The following is a 15,141-nucleotide window of genomic DNA, read 5'->3' on the forward strand; positions in this document are numbered from 1 at the left end:
AAACAAAAAAGGTGCATCACCTACAAAAGCAGCCTAAAATAAACTAAACCGATGGATGTTTGACATTAACAATCAGCATTAAATAACTGCATGTTAATATTGGCAAGGTAAAAAAAAATGCATCACCTACAGCATCAGTTTAAAATAACCTAAATAGATACTGGACTTTTTTTTTTTTTTACATTAAACTGCAAGAAATTAATGTATTCTAACTATTGACAAGGTTATAAAATGGTGCGTCACCTACAACAGCAGTTTAAACTAAAGTAAATAGATTAAGAAAAAGACTATTGGTTAGCATTAACATTAATCAGGTCCCATGAGGTCTACATGTAAATTTAATGCGGAAAAATGCTAGTAAATTTAAATTAAAACCCCAAGTTACACATTGAATTAAACCGATTTTTGAAGTAGAAAGACTGAAATACTTCAATAATCGGTTTTATTAGCAACTCTGAAAAAAATCTTATCAAAATATAACAATGTATATACACATCCTTTAAAAAAAAAAAAATACAAAAAACTAAATCATTTTTTGATTTACCGTGAAGTGAAGATCTCGCCAGCGCGGCGATCTCTTGAATGGTGAGAGCTCGTCTGGATTTAGGTAACATGTCGTTGCTGTCCTCAACATTTACCTGACAAGAGAAGACAAAAACACTGAAATAAACCTCTTTTTAAGCTTATACTCAAACGGTTTAATTTCAATGACAACAACTGTTTTTCCTCTTCTGCATTTTTCCTCTTTCCTTCCTAATCTCACCGTCTAATAACCCTGGCATTGTATATTATGAATATATGGCTGTCGTTGCGACAGATAACTTTAGTTCCTCTTTTGTAAGTGGATTTGGATAAATGCCTCTGCTTAATGCATAAGTGTAAATGCAATTCAAAATGTAGTTTGTTGTTTGGTTGGTTCACATTGCGGATTTCAAAATTCAACAAATGTTTCTGAAAGGACAATTATCTTCAGAGACCGAATCCTGACTGGACGAGAGGAGGAGCTGGGGATGGAGGAGGGTAATACACTATTGAGCAACACAAAAGCTGCTGATAAAACTGAAGGACTTTATATATGTATGCAGTGATGTATATAGATAGATGTGGATCAGCGGATGTGGGCTTGATTGACATGACCTGCCAGAGCTAACACGATGCATGATAATCATAAATACAAATATTCTACAAAATTCAGCTTAGAAAATAAGACCAAACAATTTTGTATATACACCGCTCTATAAAAGATTCTTTAAATCAGTGATATTTTTGTGAAATACTAATATATGTCTATTTCTATTTTAAAAGAGTTCTTATTTTTATATTTATATTTTCATTTTTTGTAATTTTGTTGCGTTTTTGTCACTTTTATTAGTTTTTAAAATGTTTATTTTTATTTCAGTTTTAGATTTTAGTACATCATCAAGTTACACAAATTTTCATTTGGAACCTTGCTGAAATAACCAATTTATTTTCAAGTAACGAAAATGTTATATGGCTTTAGTTAAATATAACCCTGCATAAAAAGCACTTAATGTGATTAAAAAAAAAAAAAATCCAAATAAATTAAAAAACCTGGGGCCATCTTCCAATTAATTAATTAAAGTTTTAGTCAGAATTATGCAATATTGGTAGAGAAAAGTTTAGTCTAACACTTAGTGAAGCACATTCACATCCACAACAATACATGATTTGAGAAATCATGAACGCTGCACTTACACACTCAACTTCAAGACGTGATGTGAAATCTCTAACATTGAGCACTATTAGCAGCTTCTTGTTTTTTCAGCTAAATCTTGGCCTCGAAATGCAGCTTTGCTCTTGAGGGATTCTCACTTCAAGACCTTCATGTCTCATCACTGAACTGAACACTGAGCTGAGATTCAGTCCCTGAAGAGCTCAAGCCCAGGAGAATGGAGCTACATCAATGAGTCGTACAGGAGAGTCTGTTAAAAGATCTGTCATTTTAGTCGTCTCGTTTACTAAAACTGCAGCTGATGACCTGTTACCTCAATACAAGACCGACACTAACACGAACTACAAGCACGGACACTAACTACAGAACAGAATTCTGAACAATGCAGTACAACGGAAAATGCCAATCCAGCCTAGATGGAGAAAACCGTAGTAGAGTGGAATAAAAAAAAAAACCCAGAGCTGAATAGAATATAGAATAGAATTCGGAATTTCAGTGCAGTAGAATGGAAAATGTTAGTCTATCCTAGATTAAGAAAATTGTACTAGAGTGGAATAAATAAAAAAACAGAGCTGAATAGAATAGAAGCTCTGCAATAGTACAGTGGAGAAGAATTGAATAGAATATTATATAATATAACAAAATAGATTAGAATTTCAGTGCAGTAAAACGAAAAAAAAGCCTGTATAGCCTAGACAGAGATAATAGGAGCAGAGTAGAATAAAATAGAACAGAGCAGATTAGAAGAACTTCAATGCAACTGAATAAAGTAGTCTAGATTACAGTAGATGGAGAAAACAGTAAGTAGAGTGGAATAAAATAAACCAGAGTTTAAAATAGACTAGATGACTAGAATAGAATTGCAGTAGGACATAAATTAACAGTCTAGAATACAAGAATAAAATAAACACCAAATGTGTTGACCAGAATAGAGTAGAATAGGACAGAATACTATCAAATAGATCAGATTAGAAGTAACCCAGTGCAGTATACTGAAAATAGAATTATAGAAAACAGCAGGAGACTGGAATGAAATAAACCAGAGCTGAAAATGATAGATCTGATGACCAGACTAGACTAGAGCACAATATATAATAACAGAAACAATATTAAATAATAGAATAAAATAGAAAATATTTCAGTGAAATAGAATGGAAAATAATAAACCTAGATGGATAGGAGTACAGTGGAGTAAAACATTATAGATATTGAAATTAATAGACCAGATTAACATAATAAAATGAATTAGGTGCTGAGAAACCGATAAAAAAAACCTAGCTCACACACACACACACACACACACACACACACAAAAGAGCAGAGCGGAGTAGAAAATAATGAGATAAGGGCAAAATGGAATGGAACAGAATGAAACCGATCAAAGTAGACTGGACTAAAGCAGACTAGAACACATGAATCTCAGTTTCTCTATTTGCATTCAAACCAACCCTCCGAGCGCGCGCGCACGCACACACACACACAGAGAAAGAGAGAGAGATCCACAGGTTTTATGGCTCTGGTTTTACTGATTAGTCAGTCTATAAAAATAGAGACGCATTTCATCATCAGAGCGACAGACAGTGATTCATTACACTCCCAAACACACACACACACACACACACACACACACACACACACACACAGTGATGACTAGTAAACGGTGATACCGGCTCTCCGTTCGCTCCACACAGGAACAAAAGCTTCTCCATGGAGTCGGTCGTCAGAGGCACGCCACGTCTCGCTCACACCTCGCTCCTCCGCGGGAACTTGGAAGGAAACGGGTATTTCTATAGCAACCGGTCACCATGGAACGATTTCTCCAAGGATACGGCGGGCTGGATGCTGGATGACGTCACATGCAGCACGTCTGATCAGACGAGAAGCACACGTTACACACGCAGCCGTTCTCTCCTGCAGTCTGGATACACACAGCACACACTCCCATCATGACACCCGTCTCTCTCTCGCTCTCATGAGACCCAGGATTCCCTCTGAGGTGCTGCAGTGTTGCAGAATCACACCAATGTTATTTACAGTGTCCTCGTTACATATACTTACTATAGTCAAAATTTAACCATTAACCAAACCCTCATCCTAACCATCGAATATCTCCGTACTTGAATGTATAATAGCTAGATTGTAACAAGGACACTAGAATAAAGTGTAACCTTATATTTTTATATACTGTAGCATCATTTATGTTACGGTTTATCCTTTATATCAGTGGAAGTGTTATTTTTGTATCATTGATATACCATTACAGTTGGTTGTAGATTTAAATTTGTATATTTGTTAATTTTTTTATTTACATTTATTTTTTTACAATAATTAGATTTTATATATTTTTAGTTTTTATTTTAAAGTTTGACACCTCATTGTGCGATATATCATTTTTATAGGTTTTATTTTCATAGTTTTTTATTCTTTTTTTTTTATTTAATTTAATATTTTTTTTATTTAATTTAATTTAGTGCACCACTTTAAAAATTGATTCAGTTAATGTTCATTTTATTTGAAGTAATGTTTTTTTTATGGTTTTAGTTATAGTTTTAGTTAATGAGAAAAGCCCAAATCAGTGGTTCTCTACTAGTAAGTCTGAAAAGAATGGACAAAGCTAAAAACAACTAATTTCACATTTAATAATTTTATTAATTAAATAAATTAATTAGAAAAATATTTAATTTTTTAATAATAATCTAATTTCCAGTTATTTATATTTATTTTGCACTTAAATTTATAAAGTATAAATTTCTTAAAATAAATATATATATTTAGTTTTAAATAGATATTTATAGTGTGTACTCTACATTTCTCTACTTTTTAAAATTTCATAAAATGTATTAGTATACAAGTACGCTATACATTGTATACACAATATAAATATACATTTCTTTCATATATACGATTAGAAATAAATTGTATTAGATAAATGCATAGTGTGATAAAATTAACATTTTAAATTTATAAAAAAATATTATAATAAAAAATTATTGTAAAGAAAAATTTAAATTTATTATTATTTACTTTTATTAACTATTATTTGATTTACGACAACGCTTACACACGCTTGAGAAAGCTCTGACAGAAAGATTGACAAATACGAATCGCTAAAGTAAATTTTAAGGCATTGAATCAATTTAACATTTGATTTAGTTCACATTTTCCCAAGTTGAGTCAAATGGGTGTCAATTCCACAAAACTGAAATTCATAGCATTATGTCACATTGTAAACTTTTTTGAATTTTTCAACCAAATCAGATCAAATAAAAGCAGATCAGGGTCACAGTCAAACAAAAAAAAATCTCAAATCCAAGACTAAACTAAAGCTGACATCCTAAAGACGTCTGTGAATTTACTCAATGTTGCAAGGCTATTAGTGCAGCGACGCCACAGATTCCATTAAGAACCAATTACTAATTACTCAGAATGACTGGTGAATGATTCGAATACTAACTAGTGAACTTTTAATGAAACTCAGAGTCTCGTGCAACTGGCCCAATAAACAACTAGGACGCTCTGGTTAATTAGGTCTTTATCAATCCGAGAAACGCTGAGAAAATATTTTTCTGCTCCAAATGCAGAGTCAGAAACTCCTAATCAGCTCTCATCTGACAGAAGCAGCGCTCGACAGCGTTCGTCTTTCACAAGCGAGGACGTTCGGAAGATGTGATGTTATGTGAATGTAGGCTTCCTCGACTGCTAACCATATAATGATGACAGAAATAGCTCGTGAATGGCAGGCCTTGGAGCGAGTGGCCCAATTTTTAACACAGGGTTTGTGCAAAGTTTTTAAAATCAAATTTAAGACTTATTTTTTTATCATAAGACCAAAATACATGAGGACTCTTATTTTGAAATACATATTCTCTACTACTTCCGGATGCTTATTCAAAAAAATGAGAAATATTGGAACCAAATACCCATACATGTAGATATAATACCTAAAATACCATTAATATCCAAAACAAAATGTATTTAGATAAAATTACAGGCTTTTAATCTTAAACAAGCATGAAATACATAGACTCTTATTTTGAAATGGATATGCTTTGCTACTTCTAGCTGCTCATCCAAAAAGATGAGACATGGGAACCAAGATACCAATAATAATAATAATAATAATAATAAAAGCATAATAAATGGACTTTTAATCTTTAACTAGCCTGAAATACATAGACTCTTATTTTGAAATGGATATGCTTTAGGTGCATCATAAGCAATTATTAGGCATCAATTAATAAATTATTATATAAATATATTATATACATTAATAAATATATTATAATAAAAAATTAACTGCATTAATAATTGTGTCACATTTAATTGAAATCACAGCCTTTTGACTTTTAATAATCACATATTTGTATCACGGCGACTCTTCTTTTACATCCCCATATTTAAGACCTCTTAAACAAGACTTGTGACTTTTATGGCCTTAAATTTGATCAAACCAAAATTAAAGGGATACTTTCTTGCACATACTGATTGTTTTGCTTCATAAGACCTCAATATATCACCAGGAGTCACAGGTATTCATTTTGTGTTGCTTTATATGCTTTTTTGACTCTCAAAGTGCCGGTTCCCATTGACTTTTTTTTATTTTTTTTTTACAGTCATCAAGGAGCACGATTTCAGCTCTAAATCTTTCCTGTCCTACTGAAGAAAAAGTCAACTACATATTGGATGGCCTGATGGGGAGTAAATGAACAGCTGATTTAAATTTTTGAATGTACTGTCCCTTTAAGACTTTGAGGAGTGGCACAAACACTGTGAGATGAGAGGAAGGAAAGCGCGAGTGCCGTTTCCGGACGCTGTGAAGTAAAAATGGACATGGAACAGATTGAGAGCAAACTTTGGCACCTTGAGGAAATGGTCCGAGTGCCCAAATGTCACGCCCAGGCCGTGCGCCAAACTGGTCCGCGTGTCACCCAAGAGCGCCAGGTCAGAGCAGGAACTCCCCGGGCTCAGGTCCACACCCAACCTGTCACCCGACACTGTGTGTGGAGAAGAGAGGAGGAGCGACTCACTACTGCCACCCACTGCCCTGGAGAACAAACTTATAACACACCACTGCTACATTAAATACATTGATCAAATATATATTAAATGTAATTATTATAATAAATTATATTAATATCATATATTAACAGTTTAATCATAATAATAATAATAATTATTGTATTACTTAAATTCTTACCATAAATATACAGATAAATATTAGATAAGACATAAATATAGATGGATAGGGTAACCAGATGTTTTTTTTTTTTATTAAATTAAAAATAAAACAGAGCGTTTTGCTATAATACAAATATACACAAAGCAAATCTGTTGCTTCCTCATAACAATGAGAAACAAACTAAACCCATTTATTGTAACAATAGTATTTTGGGTACATAAAATATCTTGCTACTGGGATATTGCATACATAAAATATTATATTCATATCATTTAAAATGTTATAATACAATTAAATATTACAATATTATAATTTTATTTGCATACCAAATATATATATATATATATATAATTAAAAATATTAATATGATGCTGTTCAAAATAATTTTATTCATAGATTACATTATTTTATTATAATTTAAAATAAACAATATATATTAAATATTTATAATACGAATTCTAGATTATAATTAATAGTTAAAATATTATAAATTACATTATATACACTATTTTATTTACGTGCGTATAATAAATTCTGAATATGAACATAGATAGATAGATGTAAAAATTGATTAGTGAGAGAGACAAATTATATATAAATCTTTATTTTATTCCTAAAATATTTGATTGCTACCATGTTATTATATAAATGTATACATTTAAATTTTCTGGTCAATTTTCTACATTCAGTCATCCGAATGAGGTTCATCAAGAGTTTCCGTAGAGATAGACAGAAGCTTCATGGGATTGGTTTCCATGCAGAACAGCTGAAGTGTTTCTCTAAAGCTCTCATGCAGTCACATGCAGTCAAGATGCGAGATCTGTACAACATATACACCTGAATGCATCTCTGAATGTCTAGCACACACAAAAAATTTGCAGACATGATCTAACAAAAAAACTCTGGCTGGCTTGATGCATCTTTGGGGATTTTGGTGCATCAGTTTAGTCGGATGAAACAAGACTCTTTCCTTTTTATTTTATGTCATGCCCCAAGCCTTTCTGACAGGATCCTGATTGGATCGCTCACACATCACAAGGATCAGCACGGCAGGAGGTCACACACACGCTCAAATGCCACGCTCCCTCAGGTGAGGCCAAACAGAGCACGATGACATCACTTCCTGTTTGCACGAGTGGGAATATTCACATTCATTCACACCATGTTGAGTACAGAAGTATCGAAGTGTTGGGCAGGAAAGAAATGTAGCATTCAATAACTGGTTCACAATCTCACGAATACAAGTCGGTCATATATAAATCTGCAGAAAATTTTGTGCATCATAATATTTAGACAATTAACCAATTACCTTACCAATGATCACTTTTAGTAAAAAAGAAATTGTGTGTGCGAGTTATAATATATATAATGAGAACTGTATATTAAATCTAAAACCAATGACAAAAAAAAAAGAAAGAAGTCCCAAAACAGGTAACTTTCTTCAAGTTTTTTTTTTTTTGGCAAAACATAATTTCTCAGATTCCAGGATGAAATATGAACCAGACGCAAGCTGCTAAACACTAGACAAGTTAGAGACGAGACGATCTCTATGAGGATCTTAAACTGCTGTGTAATAGAGAGTAAAAGTGAGAGATAAAGCAGACGGGTCAGAGATTAAAGCTGCTCTCCTCGGTTTCAGATCAGGTTTGGGTTTCGCCTGCTCTAACAGCACTTCCCTGATGAGCGTCTGATTGTCTGGACTCCAGCAGAGCGGTTAGTTTCACAATAACACCATTTAACTAATATATATATATATATATATATATATATGATGAAAAAAAAACCTTCCTTAAAAGTCTGATTGCTACTGGTACATTACATAATATTAAATGTATTAGAAATAAAATATATATAAAATATACAACTAACTTAATTATATTGATTAAATATTATAAAACTAAAAAAATATTTGCACACAAATTCTGAATATGATACGTAGATAAATATTAGTAAAAAAAAAATATATGCGAGAGATGCATTTTGCAATCAAATAAAAACTGCTAATTATTGTGATTATTATTTTTAATTGCACTGAAAAATAAATAAAAATAATTTTCTATTTGCCAAAATATAATTTAGAATTTTTGAAGTGTGACCCAAAAGTGTTTATCAGATCCAGCCCATCACTCGGACTACAAACAAGGAGGCCGATATGATTCTCTGCAGGAGATCAACACCCAAAGCGCTTTACACACGTTTAGTTCCAGCCGAGTGACCCACGAACAAATCAAACACAACAGGCTCCCGATGAGAGCAGAATAGCTAGTGCATGCATTCATGACCTCTAGACTAAACTATTGCACTGCATCTCTATTTGTTTCAATCTTCAGTCTGGATCCAAGTACACCTGAGAAGAGGGGATGCCAACCCTGAGCTATCAAATTTTGGTACAAGTTTGATTGCAACATATAATTGTGGTTAATAGCGTTCATCGTCTGGTTGACTACATCTTTAGAGTACATTTCTGCCATATGTACATCAATTTGACATAGTCACCATTAACAAGCTACTACTAAACATATTATAGAAACGTAATTTTCTGTAAAGCTTCTTTGCGACGATTTGGATCGCGAAAAGCGCTATACAAATAAACGAATTAAAAAAAAAAAAGTGGCACGTACAGTACGGAGAGCTTCAATGATAAATAATCTGTTCCTCTCTAGCAAACCGTGTCCGATTCATCTGCTCGTCCGTCGCTTCACGCCGAGCTGCCATCTGGAGACAGAAAACGATGACCTCACTGGCTCCAGATATAAAGCGTTTGACTTCTGCGCTTTCCTCTGAAGCGTTTTTATGAGCACACTCTCCGTCCTTGTCCTGATAACTGTACAGAAACGATATCATGTCGTTATAAATCACGGCCGGACACAGGTCAGAGCTGATGTAATCTCACTCCAGTGCGGTCTTTGACACTCGTGCTTTTAAAAGTCAACTTAGTGACAAAAAAAACACAAAAAAAAAAGACAAAAGGAGACAAAACTTACATGCTGTAATCTTAAAAATATAAAGCTGCCAAAAGGGAGTTTCATAGTGAAAACCATTTTAATATTGGCGTGAAGAACTTGTTATTACTCTTAAGAGCCAAAAGGTATCATGCATGTGTATTATATGCAATTATATAATTAAATAATATCAATTATATTAACATTACAATATATTAATTAAAATTATTTAAATTTAAAATGTCACTAAATTGTATAATAATCCCCCAAAAAATATGATCATAAAAACTAAATTGTGTCTGGGTCAGATGATTTTGATTAATGCAATAAAAAAAAATTATTGTTCATTAATATATATATTTTTTTATCTTCATTGTAGTACAGAAAAGCTGATTGCTATGGGATGATATAAATATTAAATATTATACATTATATTTTTTATTATATGTAAATATAAGGTTTTACAATAAGGTTCAATTAATTAAGGTTTTAACTAACATGAACAAACTGTGAACATTACAGTATTTATTGATCTTTCAACTTAGTCTGTAATGTTGCTGTTTGGAGCATAAAAAATAAAAAGATCTGCAAAGTTACAAAGCTTTTCAAAAACTACAACGAATGACTCGTTTGGACTGCAACGCATCTGTTCTGTGGTTTGTAATATCACAAAGATCGACGAATGGGACGAGACCTGGTTGAGCTGCACTAGAGAGAAGGCAACGGGTGTTATATCACAATGTCAGAGATATGCTAGCTTTCTCAAGGCAGACGAACTTTGGGTCGTCACAATCATCCGGGTTCAAATCACGCACAAATTTATTTGATTTTGACGCAGTATTTACACTGAAGCTCGCCGATGGCTATGGTAAGGGGCATGATATTTCCAGACCAGGCATCGAGTGCAGCCAATCACAGCACACACTGGCCCAGCTAACCAATCACAGCACATTTCGGATTCCAGAAGGCGGGCCATTCATTCCACACTGGGGAGAAAGGTGTTGTAATAATGTAAAATGTGGGGGAAAAAAAGAGTTTTTCGAACAACCTAGTAAGAGAGCCTGTTCTAGTACACCCCCAAAACAGAATCAAGACTGTGTAAAAGAGCATAACAGGACCCCTTTAATAAAAAACAACAGTCGTTCATTTTTAGTTAATTCACAGTGCATTAACTAATGTTAACAATACCGATATATCGGCCGATATTCTTTGGGTATATTATAGTACAGTACCAGTCAACAGTTTGGACACTTTCCCATTCGCATGTCCAAACATTTCATGGTACTATATATAGAATATATAGTATACACATGAAGTATATTATATATATATATATATATATACACGTATGTATACACACATACAAACATTTTTTGCAATGATCATACAAACGTGGTGATTAAACACTTATGACATGACTGATATGTAATGGAGGCAGGACATTTAGCAATTAACTTTAGTATCCAAAATGAGTCTGACATCAGTGCACTTAACAGTAAAGTTGAAGTTGATTCAACTTTAATTCAATTCAACTTTATTCTGTTGAAGTTTCTCACTTCTGAACATTTATTCATGGATTTGCACTCGTTTTTGTCTTCACACACAGATTAAACTTACAAGCGAAGTGTGAAATAATAAACCACTGTAAATACAAAGTTTCAGTGGTTTTCCATGGACTTGAGCTTTCAAGGTTTTCATCTAGGGCACCCGTAGCAAACAATGGAGCGCAATCTGCTGGAAAAAGTAAACTGTACCTTTTTAAGCATTTTATCTGCATTATATGTTCTGTAAAGTGGCATATTCGCTGATATATAAATTTGCGACAGGCTCATATCGGCCGATAATATCGGCAAAATGATATATCGGTTGGGCTCTAATAAATACATGCATTTAAAAAAAAAAAAAAAAAAGCATAAAAAAATATATTTGCCACTTTTGGAATAAACAAATGATACAAATTTTGCTATAAAACTTAATAAAGCAGCCAAAAAGGGGTTTATTCTTTTTTTCTTTTTTTTGGCAGAAGAACCATTTTTGGTTCTCCAAAGAACCTTTCAGTGATCCGTTCTTAAAAGGAACATTTTCTCAGTGTGAAGAACTTTAGTCCCAAGAACCCTTTTCCATTATAAAGAACCATTTGTGAAATGGATTTTAAAGTTTCTTCATGGAACCATCAATTCCACAAAAAAAGCCTTATTTTAAGTGCAGGGCAAAACAAAAGGAACGTGATCCATTATCGGTTCTGTTGGATGCCAAACCTTAACCGGCGGCACGTTTATTGGCAATTAACAGGACAACCCTTATGCTATGTGTGCGGCTTTGAATGGCTCCGGAATCTGATACGTCATTAATAATTACAGCACCAGATTAAAAAAACGATTTGTGTGGTGAAAACAAATCTGAGGTCATTTGTTCAGGACTCTCAGAGTGGAAAGGTGTTGGATTCAGTTTTTTCCGTTTGGAACGAGAAGTCCTGGACCTTCATCATGGACAGACCAGCTTCAAATAAATCAATATCAAGATAGTGTATTATAGGATGCATGCAGGTGTTTCTACAAACATGGAAACTTCTGGTCTTGCGCTCTTAAAAAAAAAAAAAAAAATAATAATAATAATGAGACACTTTTTGAAATCACTAGTCAGGAGATTTGTCATGTTTCTCAGTAACGTCATGCAAAAAGTCTTTCAACAACAACAAACATATGATATTAAGTTACAAATAGCGTTCAACTGGAATAAAATGTGGCCGATTTCGTACAAAACATTTCATGCATATTAAATTGACACAATTACACATATTTTCTAAATTTTTCTCAATTATAACTTGATATTTTAGGTTTGGCTAACATTAATTAAAATTACTCAAGCTTACTTGATTACTTTATCTAAATGGTTGATGTTAATTTCCACATACAGTACATAATTGCATCTGTTATACATGCACAATATAACTGTACGTGTAAAAAATGTTTCCAAATCACTTTTAATGTGGTCTCTATAAATTAAATAAAACACAAATCTGTTAAAAGTGCCGTAGTTGAAGAAACACCCTCATATAGTCAGGATGAAATGGCTGTGATTGTCATCGACATGCTGTAATCGAAGACTGGGACAAGAGCCAAATGCATGAGAGCGTTGTTTACTGCATACGGTCCATGCAGCACAACTGCATCGCCTCCATCGCACGTACAACAGAGCACAAATGTTACCCGATCTGAGGATTCAGCTCGTGCTGAATGAGCACTGAAGCAGGGTTAATGCAGATGCATGCAGAACGTCCTGTCAGTGTCTCTGAAGCGTGTAAATCTGGCCTGATCATTGAAAAGCACTGCGATGCCATGCACTCACAAGAGAGAAAAAGCCTGCAGTTTCTGCACAGCTCTCTCTCTCCATCACGAGTCAGACTCAGGTTTTGAGCTGCTCTTCGTGCTCGGAGGAAACGGAGCGTGTAGTTCTCTCCTACTGCCGTTCTGGAGGCGGCACAGCCCATGCTCCGGGTAATAAGGTAGCAAAACACAAACCATGAACTGATTTAAGCCTCATGTATGCGAAGACATGGCTTCTCTCCATTTCTCTTCCTCTCCTGCTGTTCTCACAAGCATCCCATGTGCGCTAGTTTCACAACTCAAGTCCTGCATTGAAGAAAAAATGGCTGGATGCGGTTTTCCCAAACACATACGGACTAAAACCAGCGTTTTTCCCAAATGCATCAAGTTAATAAACTAACTGTTCTTCAGTAAAAAAAATAAAATAAAATAAACTGATGCTCTCATACCAATACAGACTAAATATTAGCAGCATTTCTCCCAAATGGAAATGTTTTAAACCGTTTTTTTCCATGCATAGGCACTAAACTACGGCTTTTCAAAACACAAAACACACTAAAAGCTATTGTTTGGTCCAAACATAGACTTAACTGCCTTTTTCCCCATATAAATATGGACTAAACCAACTGCTTTCCAGTTAAAATCCAATTAAACTGACACTCACAAACATACAGACTAAACCAGCGTTTGTCCAAATGCAAACAAACTAAACTCTCGTACGAAACCAACTTTTCTACAAAATGCAAAGACTAAACTGCTTTTGTCCACACATACAGACAAAACTGTTGTTCTCAACAAATTATCAAATTATGAACAAATTATCCACCACAGATATACAGACTAAACCACCTTTCTGCCAAAAAACTAAACTGTTGTTCAGCACACATACAGACTAAACCGTGGTTCTCCCAAACTCCTATGAACAAAACCAGAGTTTCTTCCAAATGCAAAGACTAGACTATTGTTCTTCAGTTTAAAAAAAAAAACAACTAAACCGATTCTCCCAAATTTATGAATTTCTCCCAAAGTCAAACAGACTAAACCAGCTGTTTCCTATAGAAATAAGCATCAGGCTAAATTGCTCTTGACAGAGACTAAGCTATTTTGCAGATTCAAATCACCGAAGGATATGGCATTATTACACTGAGATACTGTGGTCTGGTGAGTCTCACCTCTGAATTACGCGGAGCGGACGGACAACGTTTCTCTGCTCGAGCTCTCTGTCGTGCGCGCGCATCGGCGTCTCCCGCGGCTCGGTCCCGTTCACAGCCCCGTCAAGTCCAAACACACACCGGTGCGAACAGCTCCGCTCTCCCACCCGTGAGGCACTGAAGGCTGGAGAATCACATGCGGCAACCAGCTTTATAAACGAACTCACCGGATGCGCAACGAGCTCTGATTGGACAGATCCCGTGCTGACCCCGCCCACAACATTTAATAAGTATGGAAATAAAATGTTGCGGTCAGAAAAGTCTCCAGAAATCAGCTGCGTATGTGTATGTACACACACACACACACACACACACACACACACACACACACACACACACACATATATATATATATATATATATATATATATATATATATATATATATATATATATATATATATATATATATATATATATATGGAAGTATATTTTTAAAAGTATTCTGGCCTATAATATATAAATGTATGTATGTATGTGTGTGTGGTTGCACATAACGGTACACATATGTAGTTGTGTTATGTTAGAATCATTATTATACTCTTAAACCTTTTGTCTATGCGTAAAACGTCTGTAAACAGTTTACCAGCAACCAATCAACAGCGATCACACAAACTCAAAATTTAAGGCGGACCCACTTAAGGTGGTCTGATAATATGGAGTGGAACATAACATAAAGTTGTTTTAAAATAATAATTAAAAAAGATAATTGAAATAAATTTTATTCACAACCATGAACTTTATTTTAAACATCTTCTTTTGCTGTTGATTTTTTTTTTTTATCAGAAGGT

At 34.0% G+C, this 15,141-nt stretch overlaps 1 protein-coding gene across 2 annotated transcripts in view; it reads right to left on the bottom strand.

Moving 5' to 3' along the window:
* LOC132123340 (protein FAM131A-like) overlaps positions 1 to 14,488 on the bottom strand; it is a 23,256-nt gene extending 8,768 nt beyond the window's left edge. Inside the window, exons 1-3 of one of the 2 annotated variants that reach the window (XM_059533895.1) lie at positions 14,313 to 14,488; positions 6,554 to 6,687; positions 545 to 638 (exon numbers count right to left, since the gene is read on the bottom strand). In XM_059533895.1, coding sequence (XP_059389878.1) covers positions 545 to 614 — 70 coding nt within the window. In that variant the 5' untranslated portion in view covers positions 615 to 638; positions 6,554 to 6,687; positions 14,313 to 14,488. The remainder of the gene's footprint in view (positions 1 to 544; positions 639 to 6,553; positions 6,688 to 14,312) is intronic. The other variant, XM_059533894.1, reaches the window with a different exon arrangement.
* Between the last annotated feature and the right edge of the window lie 653 nt (positions 14,489 to 15,141).

The sequence above is a fragment of the Carassius carassius genome, chromosome 41 (genome assembly GCF_963082965.1).
Source record: "Carassius carassius chromosome 41, fCarCar2.1, whole genome shotgun sequence".
In the NCBI taxonomy this organism is placed as follows: domain Eukaryota; kingdom Metazoa; phylum Chordata; class Actinopteri; order Cypriniformes; family Cyprinidae; genus Carassius; species Carassius carassius.